Genomic DNA, 20,802 nt, shown 5'->3' with positions numbered 1-20,802 from the left:
GCGCCCTTGTTTGAAATCTTAATGACCAATAATTCATATCATTGGCAAGTACATGTCCTAACAGTGATAGACATATGATATTTATGTTGAAGTACACATTCACTGAGAATTTTCCGTGAGTTATATTTACCGATAAAAAAACCCGATGAAATTGTGTGTGTTTTTGACGTCAAAACAAAATTGACGGAAGTGGTCGTGATTAATTCATACGCAGACTGTTTCAAAAATTATGTCACAAAACGAATGACAGTTTGGAATGTATATCGTGAAGAAATCCCAGTTACGTCCATGTATGTTTCAATGACCGTGCTCTTTTATTAGTGATAAAATCAACTTCCGGGTAATTGACATCGTACATTTTCAAAGGACAAAATGTGAAAGATCGCTAAACAGCCCTGACAATACTCAAATTGACATCGCTCAATATCGGGCATCATTGTTATTTCTTAATAATTAACAAGATTATACTAACGTAATACCACCCAAGAGTAAGTACATGTAGATTCAATCAAAATTGTTGAAACGTTTTCATGGGCAGCAAATCTATTCAACAAACCTATTTTCGATCACTCACAACTCGGGCGCCATATGTCATTGTTTCACTATGAACACCAGAAAACATACATCCTCGTATCAGCTCGTATTTCGCACTTGGCTGCCTAACTTAGACCTTTGCTCAAAATATACTTGTATGGCCAGTCCATGAAATACCACTTTTTCTTTCATTTATTCATTTGATTTATAAATACGACTTTAGAAGTGTATTTACACCTATAGCTAGGTATGTACATGTACATTAAAGGACATACGTGATAGTTTATTTCCACTAGTTTCCCATTCCATCCCATTCTACTGAAGGAAAAGTTTGAAATAGATAATGATCGTAGGTCAGTGAAAGTAATGGAATTATTTGTCATAAAAGGAAAAATATATTCTTGTTATTGAACTCCGAAAATTTAATCAGCAAAATCTTACATAAAAATGGTTTATTATGTCTTTCCTTTTTTTTCTTAATTTTGGCCTAGCTAAACAACAGCTTGGAGGGAAGATATACAAATTAAAATGGTGAAAAAAAACCCACAAGAATGTATTGATTTTGTTCTTAGACAAATATTTATTTAAAAAGAAAATCTATTTCATACCTAGGATAAAAAAGTAGAATCTAATTACTACTATATGTCACTGGTCGAAGTATTTGGTAATTTAGATAATGCAGAGTGAAAAAAGACATACATATAACTATATAAAACATCAAAACGAAGTCACATTTACACTAAAAACTTTTTGTCTTTCAGAAATTGATTATCTATATATTGTGAGAAGATCTAATTACTTTTACTGTTTATGTTATAAATTGAACCATTCGAGATTCCAATAGATGAAGCTAAAATATTTAAAAATCTAGGTGGTTTTATATTGGATCCATTTTGACAGCTTTCTGACTGTACTCAACTAAATGCATATTATTTTTTTGGAATATCAAGCCTTCAAACATATATGAAAAGCACATGTCAACATACCAAAATTAGAAAACTGCGCCAAATATTCTAACACTGTTAGTCAAATGATAAGCGGTCTCATTCACTCGTCGGTCGCCGTAGACATTTTCCAATCGTGATGTACTAGATATGCTTTCTAGTTCAGTCAAAGAGAATATTGTTATTTGGAAAATGAAACCACGTGTATCCATTATACTACCACAACATTAGATCAGCTGTTTCAAGTGACGTCATCCACGTCACAACACGCGAGGTCAAATCACGCGCACCTGTCCAGACGACAAATTCACAGCGGCGGGAAATCACCGACAGTCTATTAGCCTATTTGAATAAAATTGCAGATTGTAACGAAATAAAATTAATTGTACTCATTGCTGACATTTCAGATGACATATCAAATAAGAGTTGAAGACTTCCAATAGATTATCATACGTTAATCGAGAGTACAGTGTACATAAATAATTTGTAAATCTAATATCATTTTTTGATCTAATATCCATAGCAGAATGTTTGAAAACGAGGCATAATATATTCCATTTTCTGAAGATATTAGTAATGTGTATTTGATGATATATATGCATACACAACTGGTTATCAATTATCTTCTACAATCACAACATGTACTATGTACATTAGACTCATGGAAAATACTATTTCAGCAAACCAATCACACCGCCATTATCACAGTTTCAATGAGAGAAAAAACAAATCGAAATTGAACTTAAAAGCACAGCGTATCCATAAGCGGTTAATCCAAATACAAAAAGGTATTGATGTCATCATTGTAGAAGTTATGTTGATGTTTTCAGTAGTTGCATTATGTTTGTATCGCGTGTACCATAGACAGAAACGGGGCCTGAGCTACCACATGTGGAACCGACCTTGACACAATTTGTTTACAATATGGCGTCGACTCACGTTAGATGTCGTGGCCACACTTCTGAAATCTCCATTTGCGACAAAATGTGAAACAGTTAGGGCAAGTCACTCACACGGTCAGGTAGTTTGAGCAATCACACATGACTCTTAGTCATTTCATATGAAAAAAGTAGCAGTTATTTGACTGAACGGGCAAGTATGTAGGACAACCTGTAAACAAGAAATCGCGGCACAGATATGAGGCGAACGTGCCCTGTCGATCACTTCGGGCTTGGCCATTCAATGTTTAGGTTTTGATCATGAACCTCCTGCCCATAAATATACACAATACCAACTTAATATTAACGATTATAGCTATCTTTCCATATCTTTGATTTGAATATTTTCTGTAATTCAGCATCATAAACAAAAAGACAATCTGCACTGTCGGTTGGTATGTAGCGCCGTGCTAAATCGCCATGACACACAGTCGATAAACACATGCAATACTTGGAACAAAAAACTACCGTGGCCGACTAAACGTTAGTACTCTTACGCCAATAACTGTACAGGGGGGACAAGTAAATCATTTCTGATCAGCCCGATCAGATTTCTTTTTCAAATTGGCTGTCTGATATAATAATAGTTACGTATGTGTGACATGGGTGCATAATAAACATTGCCTTCATTCGCTTGGCGTTCAAACATGGCAGAAAAAGATCGAGAAGCGCGGTAACCACATTACTAATCTCGCCATATTTCGCAATCCGTAGCACTGCATAAAATATGAGTTACACGATATTAAAGTTGAGATGATTAGGGCGATGATGGTTATAAATTCATTCAATGTACGTCATAAATGTAATGGAAATATACACTGTCGTTTTCTCATGTGTACCGACCATTCCGCCATTACCGATAGTCGATAAAAGTATACAAAACGTGTAAATAAACTTGTTCATAAGGAGTGAACAGAATTGTATTTACGTGAATAAGTATACAGTTGGGAAAAATATGTCTTTCTGATCACTCAGGTCATATTTTTTCTTATGAACAAGGATTTTGTCTGAAAATATTTACGTGTATGTGACATGGGTGCATAATCAAAATTCGCCGTCATTCGCTTGGTGTTCAAACATGGCAGAAAAAGGCCGAGAAGAGCGGTAGCCACTTTACTAATCTCGACATATTTCGCAATCCGTAGCACTGTATAAAGTATGAGTTACACGATGTTAAAGCTAAGATGATTTGGGTGATGATGGTTATAGTTTTGACTTTGCGCACTCAGTGTTGAATATCAAAATTCACAGTTTAAAAGGGGCATTTTCTCGGGACCATATATGGTCCCCTGGCACTATGCGGGTGTGAAAAGTGAGGGACCATATATGGTCCCGTGGCACCAAGAGGGTTAAACCTGGGTTTTCATGATCCAGGACCCTGTTCAAAGTCACAAAATAATTCCCCAGGGCTTAAAAGGAGATATAACTTGATATTATATCCCGGAGATGTATGGTTTCAAAACAAAGTGGCAGCGATTAAATTCTGACAAAAAGTAAATTATCCTCCTACACATGAGGGATGCATTGATACACAACGTACATCACATCTTCACTTTGATTGTTGTAGGAGGTTGTGGGTAACGTTTCAGAAGCTTGTTGATTGTACGAGATGTCGGCTTCCCAGCTACAGAATCAGTCTGGCCAAGACTCTCAGCTTGTTGGAGCGCCCTTGCTTCACTCTGAAATAACACAGAGAGGAAAGAATGACACTGACTTCTGAACTTCATCACTTATAACTCAACTAAAACATAACAAAATAGAGCCACAATGCTCTGTAGGTCACCACACTTCAAACTTATTTTGGTTCAAAAAGTTATAGTGAGTCAAAAGTGAGTGTGAGTGAGATTGGTTTTACACCGCTTTTAGCAATATTCCAGCAATATCACAGCGGGGGACACTAGCAATGGGGCTTCATGCATTGTATTTATGTCGGGATTCAAACCTGGGTCTTCGGTGTGATGAGCTACGGTTTAATCACTAGATTACCCGACTGCCCCAGTGAGTCAAAAGAAAACTTGGAACAAAGATTGTAGGAGAGGGACTTTTTTTTAAACATCGTTTCTGACAATGAAGTTGAAAGTGAAAACAGTGTTGGCTTGAACAAACTTGGATGTCAAAAATGCAAAAGTTAATAACAATGAAAACACACCATGACATAAGCTCACTTGACTTTCTTTCATGTGAGCTACAAAGCCAGACAAACCAGGCAACCATTATGATGCATCCCTCCGCTCACCATAGCACCATACTTTACCTACAGTTCACCTTAACACATCCAAACAAAAACAATCTTTTTCGCTACAGATTAATTATTTACACGATGATTAAAGGTCACATAAATCTCTGCCAACGAGGAACGTAACTGCCGGATGCCACTCCTGGTTACACGGTCCCTGAGTACTTTTCTGTACCTAACCAGTGTCATACCATTGCTACACTATCTATTGATCATGTTGATACAAACCACCAACTTCGTGATCAGATCAATGAAAACAGCAAGGTGTGGTGATTTCTAGGGGCAAAGGTTATTCAATATTATTTCTATGCTACCACTCACAAACATTATTCTCAGGGCTTTTTAAAGCGAAGCAACTTGTCTGAATTGCTAGCGTTCCGTCCTGTTTGAATATACATCACTGCCATAACAATTTCATTGCAAAATGATAGAAGTACCGAGCTATGCACGTTCACGTTTTTTCGGTTAGATCAAAATATTACTTGCGCGATCACACCCTGTCATAGTTTCACAGTCATGCTTGTAAGAAAGATATAACCGACCACAGAACATTCAAAATCAATGAGAAGAGAACAGGAGACATGTTTCAATCCAAACAAAATAGTCAGCACCCATCAGCTGAATGCCAAGTCTCTGCTTGTTATGGCTTCTGATGTTTACCTTATAGTGAATGGATTGTCGGAGTTGTATTCACACACGATGAATTAACCGTTGTTGAGTGTCAAGATGATTGTGTGATTAGAGGTGATGGCTTGGTAAACAGTTGTCGCAATTGCCGGTCGAGTGTCACTGAATGTCATTTAATGGCTTTGATGTTTTTCACACCTGAGCGCTTTAAGATTGTTTACACAGGTGATCAGCCATGATTCCTCTATTCGTTATACGAACAACACACAACCCTGAAAACTATACTATTAGCAACCCTTCCAATAGAATATCTGAAAAGCCTTTTTTCTTAGTCTCCGATAATTTACATATCATTTCAAAATGTTTCAAACTCAATAGGAAGAGTTAAAAGAAGATAAAATAATCTTATCACCTGTGTAATTAAATCTCACTTACAGGTATGCGACACCCGTTGACTGGGCTTCTGTCTTGTACAGCCACCACCACACCTGTGAGTTCTCCACTATGTATACAGAGACTCCCATAGTCAGAACTCTCCTATAGACTTGTATAAGCACAGGTGTTGGGTTGTGATCAGCATAATCAAACTGGACCATGCTTCACCCACACTGAAGTAGTTGCTGATTGACCTATGATATCTATCCGACTGCTTGGTCATTTCCAGAAAACTGATATCACTTTTTGGAGAGGCAAAAACACTTTGAAAATATCTAATATCTTATAGTAATATTGATTCAATATACTCTGCTCAGTTAAAGACAAACTTCATTTTGTCTGGTAGCCTACAAGACCACTGCCCTAAAAACAAACAATAGGCCACATCTGTCTTCAGTACTGTCACTGACATTTTCTACTTTGTATCCTGCATACTTTTGCCATTTGGTTAAGGTTAAATCATAAAACTGACATCACATTTTATGACATATAATACACATATTTCTTTTCATAAACACAAGTCCTCACCACAATCTTCATGATACACGACGAGGACCATGATAGTTTTTCTATAAATGTTTTCCTTTACTAACTATGACTTCATAGAAGTAAACTATCAGGACTGGCTGAAAAGTTCTGAGCCTAACTATGATGAACTGAGTTAATGGAGTTGTTTTCTCATTAATTTTCAACATTATTGCGTCCGAGGGCCACACACTTCTGCCAAGGATGCTGGAGTGCCTGGATCCAGCTGGTGTAGAAGGCTTCCTCCTGGTGGTGTAAAAACTTCTCCACAACAGAGGCCATGTCATCATCATTTGCATAATATTTCTTGCCACACAGTTCTTTCTTAAAGTTTGGGTAGTGCTGGAAATCTAAATGGTCTTACCTTGCAGAAGGTAGTCAACAGTAATATTCCTTCAGAGTCCCAGAAAACCACCAGAAAATTTGCCAGCTGATTGATCAGACTTTGCCTTCTTCTTCTTTGTCATAGGAGACGTCAGATATTTCCAGCACTTCCAAGGCCTTCTCTGCTCCCTAACTCTTAACAGTGGCAAAGTAAGGAACATCATCCCCTAAGTTGAAATCATAACCACGCAGATGGCAGTTGGAGACACTTCATGAGAGTGTAGTTGTCACTTTTGGCCATTTTGATCAACAAAGAATATTTTGTCACCTTGATGCCTGTAGGAATATGCTGCCTGGTTGGGTATGTGGTTTAAAAGCAGCCAGCTTGCAAGCCAAATGTTAAAAGTGTCCTATATATCCTTCATATGTATGCTCAGAACTTTTCAGTAAAAGTAAAACTTTTAGTAAATGTTTTGGTAAGCATGGATTTATATATTTTTATGGGGTTTTTTTAGAATGTTTCCTACATTGTTGATAAGGCCTGATTTTATTATGTTAATTTATTGTTTTTTTGTTTTTTTAGGATGTATTTTTGAATTAATCTCAAATAAACATGACACAAATGTTTTCTTAAAATTTGCTCTATAAAACTTAAAATTAAATTGTCTTGTCTAACAAAACTATTCCATGGTGTAAACGGAATAAAATGTACAGTCCATATGCAGCCGAACAATGAACACCCCCAATGTATATTAAGCCAGTCACTGCATCCAAAAGCTGTCAAAGGAAATACTTGTCATGTCACCAAGTGCGACAACTGAACAAGACATCAAAAGATGATTTATTCCCCCAACAGTAAAAAACTGACAAAGGGTTTCAAAGTTATGTACATCAATGTGTAGCAATCCTGTTTAATAAATCAAATTCCTTCCCAGCTTCTGAGCAGCTAGGGGAAAGACGATAGGCTTCTCTAACATTAGAGTCAAGTTTCATGTACAGTAACATTATCATTGAATAAACTACATCATTCTATAACAAAGGGTAAACAAATGGGACCAAGTCGTGGAGGAATGTCTGTGAAATGTGGCGATATTCAAAAGATACATACTGGTATATTGAATGCCCGCACAGACAAGTCTCAAAGGCTGTCAAACCAGAACAGACTCTTGCTTTTCTCTCTCTCTCCTTGCACTTTGAACATGAGCGCATTTTATCTGCCAACCCTCCATGCAGTTGTCTATCCCCCTCAACAACAGCCACTGAAACTGCATTCCTGGAAGCTGACACTTGCCAAGCCAATAAACAGTTATATTTTATCCATCAACATATTCTAGGATCATTTTGAATTTAACTCTTCAATAAGTTCCCATACCAATAAACAGTTATATTGTATCCATCAACATATTCTAGGATCATTTTGAATTTAACTCTGCATTAAGAATGTTAAGTTCCCATACCAATAAACAGTTATATTTTATCATCAACGTATTCTAGGATCATTTTGAATTTAACTCTGCAATAAGTTCCCATACCAATAAACAGTTATATTTAATCCATCAACATATTCTAGGATCATTTTGAATTTAACTCTGCAATAAGTTCCAAAGTCAATTAACAGTTATATTTTATCCATCAACATATTCTAGGATCATTTTGAATTTAACTCTGCAATAAGTTCCCATACCAATAAACAGTTATATTTTATCCATCAAAGTATTCTAGGATCATTTTGAATTGAACTCTGCAATAAGTTCCCAAGCCAATAAACAGTTATATTTTATCCATCAACATATTCTAGGATCATTTTGAATTTAACTCTGCAATAAGTTCCCAAGCCAATAAACAGTTATATTTTATCCATCAACATATTCTAGGATCATTTTGAATTTAACTCTGCAATAAGTTCCCATACCAATAAACAGTTATATTGTATCCATCAACATATTCTAGGATCATTTTGAATTTAACTCTGCATTAAGAATGTTAAGTTCCCATACCAATAAACAGTTATATTTTATCCATCAACATATTCAAGGATCATTTTGAATTTAACTCTGCAATAAGAATGTTAAGTTCCCATACCAATAAACAGTTATATTTTATCCATCAACGTATTCTAGGATCATTTTGAATTTAACTCTGCAATAAGTTCCCAAGCCAATTAAAGTTATATTTTATCCATCAACATATTCTAGGATCATTTTGAATTTAACTCTGCAATAAGTTCCCATACCAATAAACAGTTATATTTTATCCATCAACATATTCTAGGATCATTTTGAATTTAACTCTGCAATAAGTTCCCAAGCCAATTAACAGTTATATTTTATCCATCAACATATTCTAGGATCATTTTGAATTTAACTCTGCAATAAGTTCCCATACCAATAAATAGTTATATTTAATCCATCAACATATTCTAGGATCATTTTGAATTTAACTCTGCAATAAGTTCCCTTGCCAATAAACAGTTACATTTTATCCATCAACATATTCTAGGATCATTTTGAATTTAACTCTGCAATAAGTTCCCATACCAATAAACAGTTATATTTTATCCATCAACATATTCTAGGATCATTTTGAATTTAACTCTGCAATAAGTTCCCATACCAATAAACAGTTATATTTTATCCATCAACATATTCTAGGATCATTTTGAATTTAACTCTGCAATAAGTTCCCATGCTAATAAACAGTTATAATTTATCCATCAACATATAAAGTTAATTCCGCAATAATTGGTCTGTACATTCTGGTCTTTTTCCCTTCAATTTAGTACTCTAGTGGTTAAAGCCTTCGCTCGTCACGTCAAAGACCTGGGTTTGATTCCCCACATGGGTACAATGTGTGAAGCCCATTTCTGGCATCTCCCGTTGTGATACTGCTGGAATATTGATAGAAGCGATGTAAAACCATACTACTCACTCTCTCACTCCAGTCAATTGAACTCCGCAATCAGTTCGAATGCCAGTAAACAGTTATATTTTAATCTACCAATAGATACTAGGTTTGTACCATGAAGTTAACTCCACAATGATTGGTATGTACATTCTGGTCTCCCTTTGTTTTCCAGTCGACACAGCTCATACAGGTGCATAGTATAGGGCATGTGGTATGTTTTATCAAGCATAACATTCACGTATTCCAAACGTTGCTGTCAACAATCTACCTTTGAGACAATTTATCAAGTTACACTGACACTGTGGATAATGTCCATCAGTTTTATTACTACTTCTTGTTGAGCATGGCTGATTATCTATTTACTCAAGCTGATAATTCTGTGTTTTATGGCTTGTTTAATGGCCCCTAAAGAAATATTTTTTTCTCAGTTCTGAAGTGGCAGACAATATGTTGCTTCAACTTAAAACTCGCTCATTAGACTCTCGGTTTTTCACAAAGTATGGCTCGAGTTTAGTATTCTTTGATAGACACTAAGAAACAAAACTGTTTCTATTTCCCTGGCTCACAAATAACCATCAACATCATGAGATGAATTTTAAACAGGTCCTGATCAAAGGGTATGCCAGATGATTCAGTGCACAGGCCAATAAAGAGCAGACTCAATTCATCCTTCTCCAGAACTTAAATTTCAAAGTCCATCCACGTGAATAATGGTAATGGCAAGGAATACCGGCAGTATGCAAGGCTTTCTAGGAGGCAGGAGATACATCTAATAGGAAGAAAATTGCTATACACAACAAGCACAATGTCCCTCTTGTCAGCGTTTTACAAAAAATGGCTTTCATTCATACTGTGTGAAAACCACACCAACGTTTATGGTGAGTGACTAAGGAGAGTAAGTATTACAAGGATAGACACCGTGTGATGGTGGATGACTGGGGAGAGAGTAAGTATTACAAGGGTAGACACCATGTGATGGTGGGTGTCTAGGGAGAGAGTAAGTATTATAAGTATAGACACCATGTGATGGTGGGTGTCTAGGGAGAGAGTAAGTATTACAAGGGAGACACCATGTGATGGTGGGTGACCGTGGGGAGAGTAAGTATCACAAGGGAGACACCATGTGATGGTGGGTGACTGGGGAGAGAGTAAGTATTACAAGGGTAGACACCATGTGATGGTGGGTGTCTAGGGAGAGAGTAAGTATTACAAGGTAGACACCATGTGATGGTGGGTGACCGTGGGGAGAGTAAGTATCACAAGGGAGACACCATGTGATGGTGGGTGACTGGGAGAGAGTAAGTATTACAAGGGAGACACCATGTGATGGTGGGTGACCGTGGGGAGAGTAAGTATTACAAGGGAGACACCATGTGATGGTGAGTGTCTAGGGAGAGAGTAAGTATTACAAGGGTAGACACCATGTGATGGTGGGTGACTGGGAGAGAGTAAGTATTACAAGGGTAGACACCGTGTGATGGTGGGTGACTGGGGTAGAGTAAGTATTACAAGGGAGACACCGTGTGATGGTGGGTGACTAGGGAGAGAGTAAGTATTACAAGGGAGACACCATGTGATGGTGGGTGACTAGGGAGAGAGTAAGTATTACAAGGGTAGACACCATGTGATGGTGAGTGACTGGGGAGAGAGTAAGTATTACAAGGGTAGACACCGTGTGATGGTGGGTGACTGGGGAGAGAGTAAGTATTACAAGGGTAGACACCGTGTGATGGTGGGTGACTGGGGAGAGAGTAAGTATTACAAGGGTAGACACCGTGTGATGGTGGGTGACCGTGGGGAGAGTAAGTATTACAAGGGTAGACACCATGTGATGGTGAGTGTCTAGGGAGAGAGTAAGTATTACAAGGGTAGACACCATGTGATGGTGGGTGACTGGGAGAGAGTAAGTATTACAAGGGTAGACACCGTGTGATGGTGGGTGACTGGGAGAGAGTAAGTATTACAAGGGAGACACCATGTGATGGTGGGTGACCGTGGGGAGAGTAAGTATTACAAGGGAGACACCATGTGATGGTGAGTGTCTAGGGAGAGAGTAAGTATTACAAGGGTAGACAGCATGTGATGGTGGGTGACTGGGAGAGAGTAAGTATTACAAGGGTAGACACCGTGTGATGGTGGGTGACTGGGGTAGAGTAAGTATTACAAGGGAGACACCGTGTGATGGTGGGTGACTGGGAGAGAGTAAGTATTACAAGGGAGACACCATGTGATGGTGGGTGACCGTGGGGAGAGTAAGTATTACAAGGGAGACACCATGTGATGGTGAGTGTCTAGGGAGAGAGTAAGTATTACAAGGGTAGACACCATGTGATGGTGGGTGACTGGGAGAGAGTAAGTATTACAAGGGTAGACACCGTGTGATGGTGGGTGACTGGGGTAGAGTAAGTATTACAAGGGAGACACCGTGTGATGGTGGGTGACTAGGGAGAGAGTAAGTATTACAAGGGAGACACCATGTGATGGTGGGTGACTAGGGAGAGAGTAAGTATTACAAGGGTAGACACCATGTGATGGTGGGTGACTGGGGAGAGAGTAAGTATTACAAGGGAGACACCGTGTGATGGTGGGTGACTAGGGAGAGAGTAAGTATTACAAGGGTAGACACCATGTGATGGTGGGTGACTGGGGAGAGAGTAAGTATTACAAGGGTAGACACCATGTGATGGTGGGTGACTAGGGAGAGAGTAAGTATTACAAGGGAGACACCATGTGATGGTGGGTGACCGTGGGGAGAGTAAGTATTACAAGGGTAGACACCATGTGATGGTGAGTGTCTAGGGAGAGAGTAAGTATTACAAGGGTAGACACCATGTGATGGTGGGTGACCGTGGGGAGAGTAAGTATTACAAGGGTAGACACCATGTGATGGTGAGTGTCTAGGGAGAGAGTAAGTATTACAAGGGTAGACACCATGTGATGGTGGGTGACTGGGAGAGAGTAAGTATTACAAGGGTAGACACCGTGTGATGGTGGGTGACTGGGAGAGAGTAAGTATTACAAGGGTAGACACCATGTGATGGTGGGTGACTGGGAGAGAGTAAGTATTACAAGGGAGACACCATGTGATGGTGATGTCTAGGGAGAGAGTAAGTATTACAAGGGTAGACACCATGTGATGGTGGGTGACTGGGAGAGAGTAAGTATTACAAGGGTAGACACCATGTGATGGTGGGTGACTGGGAGAGAGTAAGTATTACAAGGGTAGACACCATGTGATGGTGGGTGACCGTGGGGAGAGTAAGTATTACAAGGGTAGACACCATGTGATGGTGGGTGACTGGAAGAGAGTAAGTATTACAAGGGAGACACCATGTGATGGTGATGTCTAGGGAGAGAGTAAGTATTACAAGGGAGACACCATGTGATGGTGGGTGACTGGGAGAGAGTAAGTATTACAAGGGTAGACACCATGTGATGGTGGGTGACCGTGGGGAGAGTAAGTATTACAAGGGTAGACACCATGTGATGGTGGGTGACTGGAAGAGAGTAAGTATTACAAGGGAGACACCATGTGATGGTGATGTCTAGGGAGAGAGTAAGTATTACAAGGGAGACACCATGTGATGGTGGGTGACTGGGAGAGAGTAAGTATTACAAGGTAGACACCATGTGATGGTGGGTGACCGTGGGGAGAGTAAGTATTACAAGGGAGACACCATGTGATGGTGGGTGACTGGGAGAGAGTAAGTATTACAAGGGAGACACCATGTGATGGTGGGTGACCGTGGGGAGAGTAAGTATTACAAGGGAGACACCATGTGATGGTGAGTGTCTAGGGAGAGAGTAAGTATTACAAGGGTAGACACCATGTGATGGTGGGTGACTGGGAGAGAGTAAGTATTACAAGGGTAGACACCATGTGATGGTGAGTGACTGGGGAGAGAGTAAGTATTACAAGGGTAGACACCGTGTGATGGTGGGTGACTGGGAGAGAGTAAGTATTACAAGGGAGACACCGTGTGATGGTGGGTGACCGTGGGGAGAGTAAGTATTACAAGGGTAGACACCATGTGATGGTGGGTGACTGGAAGAGAGTAAGTATTACAAGGGAGACACCATGTGATGGTGATGTCTAGGGAGAGAGTAAGTATTACAAGGGAGACACCATGTGATGGTGGGTGACTGGGAGAGAGTAAGTATTACAAGGTAGACACCATGTGATGGTGGGTGACCGTGGGGAGAGTAAGTATCACAAGGGAGACACCATGTGATGGTGGGTGACTGGGATAGAGTAAGTATTACAAGGGAGACACCATGTGATGGTGAGTGTCTAGGGAGAGAGTAAGTATTACAAGGGTAGACACCATGTGATGGTGGGTGACTGGGAGAGAGTAAGTATTACAAGGGTAGACACCGTGTGATGGTGGGTGACTGGGGTAGAGTAAGTATTACAAGGGAGACACCGTGTGATGGTGGGTGACTAGGGAGAGAGTAAGTATTACAAGGGAGACACCATGTGATGGTGGGTGACTAGGGAGAGAGTAAGTATTACAAGGGTAGACACCATGTGATGGTGAGTGACTGGGGAGAGAGTAAGTATTACAAGGGTAGACACCGTGTGATGGTGGGTGACTGGGGAGAGAGTAAGTATTACAAGGGTAGACACCGTGTGATGGTGGGTGACTGGGGAGAGAGTAAGTATTACAAGGGTAGACACCGTGTGATGGTGGGTGACCGTGGGGAGAGTAAGTATTACAAGGGTAGACACCATGTGATGGTGAGTGTCTAGGGAGAGAGTAAGTATTACAAGGGTAGACACCATGTGATGGTGGGTGACTGGGAGAGAGTAAGTATTACAAGGGTAGACACCGTGTGATGGTGGGTGACTGGGAGAGAGTAAGTATTACAAGGGAGACACCATGTGATGGTGGGTGACCGTGGGGAGAGTAAGTATTACAAGGGAGACACCATGTGATGGTGAGTGTCTAGGGAGAGAGTAAGTATTACAAGGGTAGACAGCATGTGATGGTGGGTGACTGGGAGAGAGTAAGTATTACAAGGGTAGACACCGTGTGATGGTGGGTGACTGGGGTAGAGTAAGTATTACAAGGGAGACACCGTGTGATGGTGGGTGACTGGGAGAGAGTAAGTATTACAAGGGAGACACCATGTGATGGTGGGTGACCGTGGGGAGAGTAAGTATTACAAGGGAGACACCATGTGATGGTGAGTGTCTAGGGAGAGAGTAAGTATTACAAGGGTAGACACCATGTGATGGTGGGTGACTGGGAGAGAGTAAGTATTACAAGGGTAGACACCGTGTGATGGTGGGTGACTGGGGTAGAGTAAGTATTACAAGGGAGACACCGTGTGATGGTGGGTGACTAGGGAGAGAGTAAGTATTACAAGGGAGACACCATGTGATGGTGGGTGACTAGGGAGAGAGTAAGTATTACAAGGGTAGACACCATGTGATGGTGGGTGACTGGGGAGAGAGTAAGTATTACAAGGGAGACACCGTGTGATGGTGGGTGACTAGGGAGAGAGTAAGTATTACAAGGGTAGACACCATGTGATGGTGGGTGACTGGGGAGAGAGTAAGTATTACAAGGGTAGACACCATGTGATGGTGGGTGACTAGGGAGAGAGTAAGTATTACAAGGGAGACACCATGTGATGGTGGGTGACCGTGGGGAGAGTAAGTATTACAAGGGTAGACACCATGTGATGGTGAGTGTCTAGGGACAGAGTAAGTATTACAAGGGTAGACACCATGTGATGGTGGGTGACCGTGGGGAGAGTAAGTATTACAAGGGTAGACACCATGTGATGGTGAGTGTCTAGGGAGAGATTAAGTATTACAAGGGTAGACACCATGTGATGGTGGGTGACTGGGGAGAGAGTAAGTATTACAAGGGAGACACCATGTGATGGTGGGTGACTGGGGAGAGAGTAAGTATTATAAGTATAGACACCATGTGATGGTGGGTGTCTAGGGAGAGATTAAGTATTACAAGGGAGACACCATGTGATGGTGGGTGTCTAGGGAGAGATTAAGTATTACAAGGGAGACACCATGTGATGGTGGGTGTCTAGGGAGAGATTAAGTATTACAAGGGAGACACCATGTGATGGTGGGTGACTGGGGAGAGAGTAAGTATTACAAGGGAGACACCATGTGATGGTGGGTGGCTGGGGAGAGAGTAAGTATTATAAGTATAGACACCATGTGATGGTGGGTGTCTAGGGAGAGATTAAGTATTACAAGGGAGACACCATGTGATGGTGGGTGTCTAGGGAGAGATTAAGTATTACAAGGGAGACACCATGTGATGGTGGGTGACTGGGGAGAGAGTAAGTATTACAAGGGAGACACCATGTGATGGTGTGTGACTGGGGAGAGAGTAAGTATTATAAGTATAGACACCATGTGATGGTGGGTGTCTAGGGAGAGAGTAAGTATTACAAGGGTAGACACCATGTGATGGTGGGTGACCGTGGGGAGAGTAAGTATTACAAGGGTAGACACCATGTGATGGTGAGTGTCTAGGGAGAGAGTAAGTATTACAAGGGTAGACACCATGTGATGGTGGGTGACTGGGAGAGAGTAAGTATTACAAGGGTAGACACCATGTGATGGTGAGTGACTGGGGAGAGAGTAAGTATTACAAGGGTAGACACCGTGTGATGGTGGGTGACTGGGAGAGAGTAAGTATTACAAGGGAGACACCATGTGATGGTGATGTCTAGGGAGAGAGTAAGTATTACAAGGGAGACACCATGTGATGGTGGGTGACTGGGAGAGAGTAAGTATTACAAGGTAGACACCATGTGATGGTGGGTGACCGTGGGGAGAGTAAGTATCACAAGGGAGACACCATGTGATGGTGGGTGACTGGGAGAGAGTAAGTATTACAAGGGAGACACCATGTGATGGTGGGTGACCGTGGGGAGAGTAAGTATTACAAGGGAGACACCATGTAATGGTGGGTGACCGTGGGGAGAGTAAGTATTACAAGGGTAGACACCATGTGATGGTGGGTGACCGTGGGGAGAGTAAGTATTACAAGGGTAGACACCATGTGATGGTGGGTGACTAGGGAGAGAGTAAGTATTACAAGGGTAGACACCATGTGATGGTGGGTGACTGGGGAGAGAGTAAGTATTATAAGTATAGACACCATGTGATGGTGGGTGACTGGGGAGAGAGTAAGTATTACAAGGGAGACACCATGTGATGGTGGGTGACTGGGGAGAGAGTAAGTATTATAAGTATAGACACCATGTGATGGTGGGTGTCTAGGGAGAGAGTAAGTATTACAAGGGTAGACACCATGTGATGGTGGGTGACCGTGGGGAGAGTAAGTATTACAAGGGTAGACACCATGTGATGGTGAGTGTCTAGGGAGAGAGTAAGTATTACAAGGGTAGACACCATGTGATGGTGGGTGACTGGGAGAGAGTAAGTATTACAAGGGTAGACACCATGTGATGGTGAGTGACTGGGGAGAGAGTAAGTATTACAAGGGTAGACACCGTGTGATGGTGGGTGACTGGGAGAGAGTAAGTATTACAAGGGAGACACCGTGTGATGGTGGGTGACCGTGGGGAGAGTAAGTATTACAAGGGTAGACACCATGTGATGGTGGGTGACTGGAAGAGAGTAAGTATTACAAGGGAGACACCATGTGATGGTGATGTCTAGGGAGAGAGTAAGTATTACAAGGGAGACACCATGTGATGGTGGGTGACTGGGAGAGAGTAAGTATTACAAGGTAGACACCATGTGATGGTGGGTGACCGTGGGGAGAGTAAGTATCACAAGGGAGACACCATGTGATGGTGGGTGACTGGGAGAGAGTAAGTATTACAAGGGAGACACCATGTGATGGTGGGTGACCGTGGGGAGAGTAAGTATTACAAGGGAGACACCATGTAATGGTGGGTGACCGTGGGGAGAGTAAGTATTACAAGGGTAGACACCATGTGATGGTGGGTGACCGTGGGGAGAGTAAGTATTACAAGGGAGACACCATGTAATGGTGGGTGACCGTGGGGAGAGTAAGTATTACAAGGGTAGACACCATGTGATGGTGGGTGACCGTGGGGAGAGTAAGTATTACAAGGGTAGACACCATGTGATGGTGGGTGACCGTGGGGAGAGTAAGTATTACAAGGGTAGACACCATGTGATGGTGGGTGACCGTGGGGAGAGTAAGTATTACAAGGGAGACACCATGTAATGGTGGGTGACCGTGGGGAGAGTAAGTATCACAAGGGAGACACCATGTGATGAGGGGTGACTGGGGGGAGACTGGGGGGAGAGTATTTATGTACAAGGGGAGACACCATATGATTTCTTTTCAATACATTTGTGTTCATATTTGTGCAATGTGGACTTTTCATGAAGATGCAATAGTCAGGACTTTTGCCAATACACCTATGACAGAAGCATATTTTAAATCATCGTTCTCAGTCACAACACTAAGAACCTTATCAGATGAGCATATGATCTATTCTGTTTTTAGGATATTGATTCAAATGACATATTAACTACCATTCATTTATTTAAATGAAATGATAGCACTACCACACCCACACACACACCATCTCAAATAATGAAGCTGACAATAGCAATACATATAGATTTTATTGGTGTTATGCCAAGAAGTCTAAAAACGTTACTTTCAGCAATGCTGTGAAGTATCAGGAACCAGCCACACCACCATTCGGAATGTCATAATGTGCAATGAAAAATGATTATTGTCAACCTAGGAATCACCACTGACTCTGCACTGAGTATCTGCCTCCCTCATGCATGACATGTGCGTTGCATCTCATGTTTCTGATCAGATGTCTGATGTTCAATATAGGGATCCTCTGCCATTCCAGGTTGAGTGCCCGGGTCAGTTCAATCAGTTCAATATGTCATGAAGAGTTATGTCCCCTAACTTGTATGTGTAAGTTACTTAAAAAACAAATCTGTTGTAATTCACCATGGACATCTTTTAATAATGAGAGTTTAACTACCAATTCTCTATTTCCTAAGATCATTTATTTACATCTTATTCAATCATGTTTTAATTATCAAGAACAATAAGTAATATCAGTGTGTGATATGAGCAGTAGGACGATAATGAGTCTTCAGTAATCACAAAGAAAACAGGTCTATCATAACTTATGAACAACATTCTATGCATCTAAAAGGTCCTACATAAGATCCAATTTTAGATATGAAATTAAGTTTCAAAACATGCATCCCTCAAAGGGACAAATAAATATGATACACATAATACGCCCATAATCATGATAATATAATTACGGACACACATCAATCTCAATAACATCAGATCTTTTACTCCACATACAATAACTCTAGGCTAGAATATCTGAGGATATCTCCATAGAAGGTTACGTCAGGTGAAATTTCAGCCACAATTTTTTGTTTGTTTGTTTGTTGTTTAACGCCTCACTCAGCAATATTCAAGCTACATGAAGGTGGTCTGTAAATAATTGAGTCATGACCATACAATCAAGAGATTGACATGAGCATCAATCTACGCAAATGGCATACGATGACATTAACAATGTTAGCAAGTCTGACCACCTGATCCCATTAGTCGCCTCTTATGACAAGCATAGTCACCCTTTACAGCAAGCATGGGTTGCAGAAGACCTATTCTAACCCCGCTCTTCATGGGTTCTAACCTGCCAAAAAGCATCAAGGCTTCTAATTTATCAGTATAATTGAGCGATGCATACAAGACCAGCATATCTGATTTCATTATCTCGAAAACAAACTTGAACGACTATTTCTGAATGTAAATGATTAAGGCCGCTCCATTATATTGTAATGGATATTCAGTACACCATGTTGCTGCTGAACACCAGTGCATGCACACCAAAAATAACGTAACAGGGTTCAATTTAAGGAACTTGATTTATCTTGCACCAGGTGCATGTTGCCATGAAAAACCAGTTGCACCAGACAAAACCAGGTTGCACCCATATTTCTTAGGCAAGGGACTTAACTGACTAAAAGTCCAGTTTCAACCTTGCAGAACAAGGCTGGAATTCCTGGCCTCGATAATAGCGCCACCAGTGCCTATTACGAGTTATTTCCCTTCTATGTCCCTCCCATTGACCAATCAGAATCCACCTCTCATATTACTTGCATTTGCTTCAAGCAAAATGGCGGCGCCCAGTCAAGACGTTTTGATCCATAAACAAAATCTATACTGTAATAAAACAGGCCTTATTTCATGAAGTGCATCAAATCATGCGAGCACCTTCATTATAAACATGAAAAGATTTGGAAAATATCTGTTGACATCGAGTTGGTGGTACACATGTTTTGCAAATCCGGCAATCAACCAATATCTGCACGGCAGTGTACGATTCGATTGGATTTCGATTGGACTGTGCATAGACTCGTTAGTCCAGCCAAAACATAAAAATTAATGACATATTGCTGTAAAATGTGATAGGAACATGTGAACATAATCTTGAAGTACCAAAAGTTTGATGACATTCAGCCCATGAAAGTATGACAAATTAGACATAACAAGAGATTAGTGATGTGGTATGGAAAATGAACCTTAGAGGTATTGAGTGTGTTCAAAAATCGTTGTTGTTGTTGCATAGAAAGATAAGGATTAGTCAGACACAAATTTGAAACATTTTAAATGCGCTCGGTACATGTTGAAATAAATATAAGGTTGCATTTTTCAATAATAGGTTGCCCTGATGCATGTTTCATGTAGCAGAGCTGCAGATAACATTTTGAGCAATTGAGTTTTAACTTGAAGGTTTCAATTTTAATTGGGTTATTACATTTTTAATTTTGGGTAACCAATATTTTTTCACTTATCTATTAATCACTCTATTGAGTTTTTCCAAAAATGAGTAAACATTTCAAGATTTAAAAAAAGAAAAGAAATAATGCTTTAGATGCATATAACGGTTCTTAATTTAGGCTTGACTCGGAAGGTAAATTAGCTCATTATTGTGTTTCTGAAATTAGCTCTGTTGTATGCATGCTGAAAAAGCTTCATTGGGTATTTACGCTTGCCGTTTTCAAACAACAGAGTTTTTCATTTAATGCATGCGTTTCTGTACACAAGTTAATTGAAAGTAATTGGGTTTTGAATAGTATTGGGGGGTATTTTACACAAATGGGCAGCTTATCTCTAGCTCTGACCTAAATTTGCAAATCAAAGTGGTAAAGAAATGAAGCAGAACCATTTTAGGAGGCTCATATCTGCAAGGATCAAGAACCCACACATCCTTCATTTAGACTGGGCAGTCAAAGTTTGCTCAGCGTTTACCTGATGCAACATTCTAGGTGTCCTCAGACCTTGATGCAGTGAGGTAT

At 40.5% G+C, this 20,802-nt stretch overlaps 1 protein-coding gene across 1 annotated transcript in view; it reads right to left on the bottom strand.

The window, feature by feature from the left end:
* LOC139468237 (small ribosomal subunit protein mS37-like) overlaps window positions 1–20,802 on the bottom strand; it is a 31,423-nt gene that overhangs the window by 7,524 nt on the left and 3,097 nt on the right. The window contains exon 3 of the mRNA XM_071250070.1: window positions 3,957–4,095. Coding sequence (XP_071106171.1) covers window positions 3,958–4,095 — 138 coding nt within the window. The 3' untranslated portion in view covers window position 3,957. The remainder of the gene's footprint in view (window positions 1–3,956; window positions 4,096–20,802) is intronic.

Source organism: Haliotis cracherodii, unplaced genomic scaffold, assembly GCF_022045235.1.
Source record: "Haliotis cracherodii isolate W230 unplaced genomic scaffold, xgHalCrac1.p SCAF_2, whole genome shotgun sequence".
NCBI lineage: Eukaryota > Metazoa > Mollusca > Gastropoda > Lepetellida > Haliotidae > Haliotis > Haliotis cracherodii.
The sequence above is the reverse complement of the archived record's forward strand: the minus strand, read 5'-3'. Positions and strand labels throughout refer to the sequence as shown.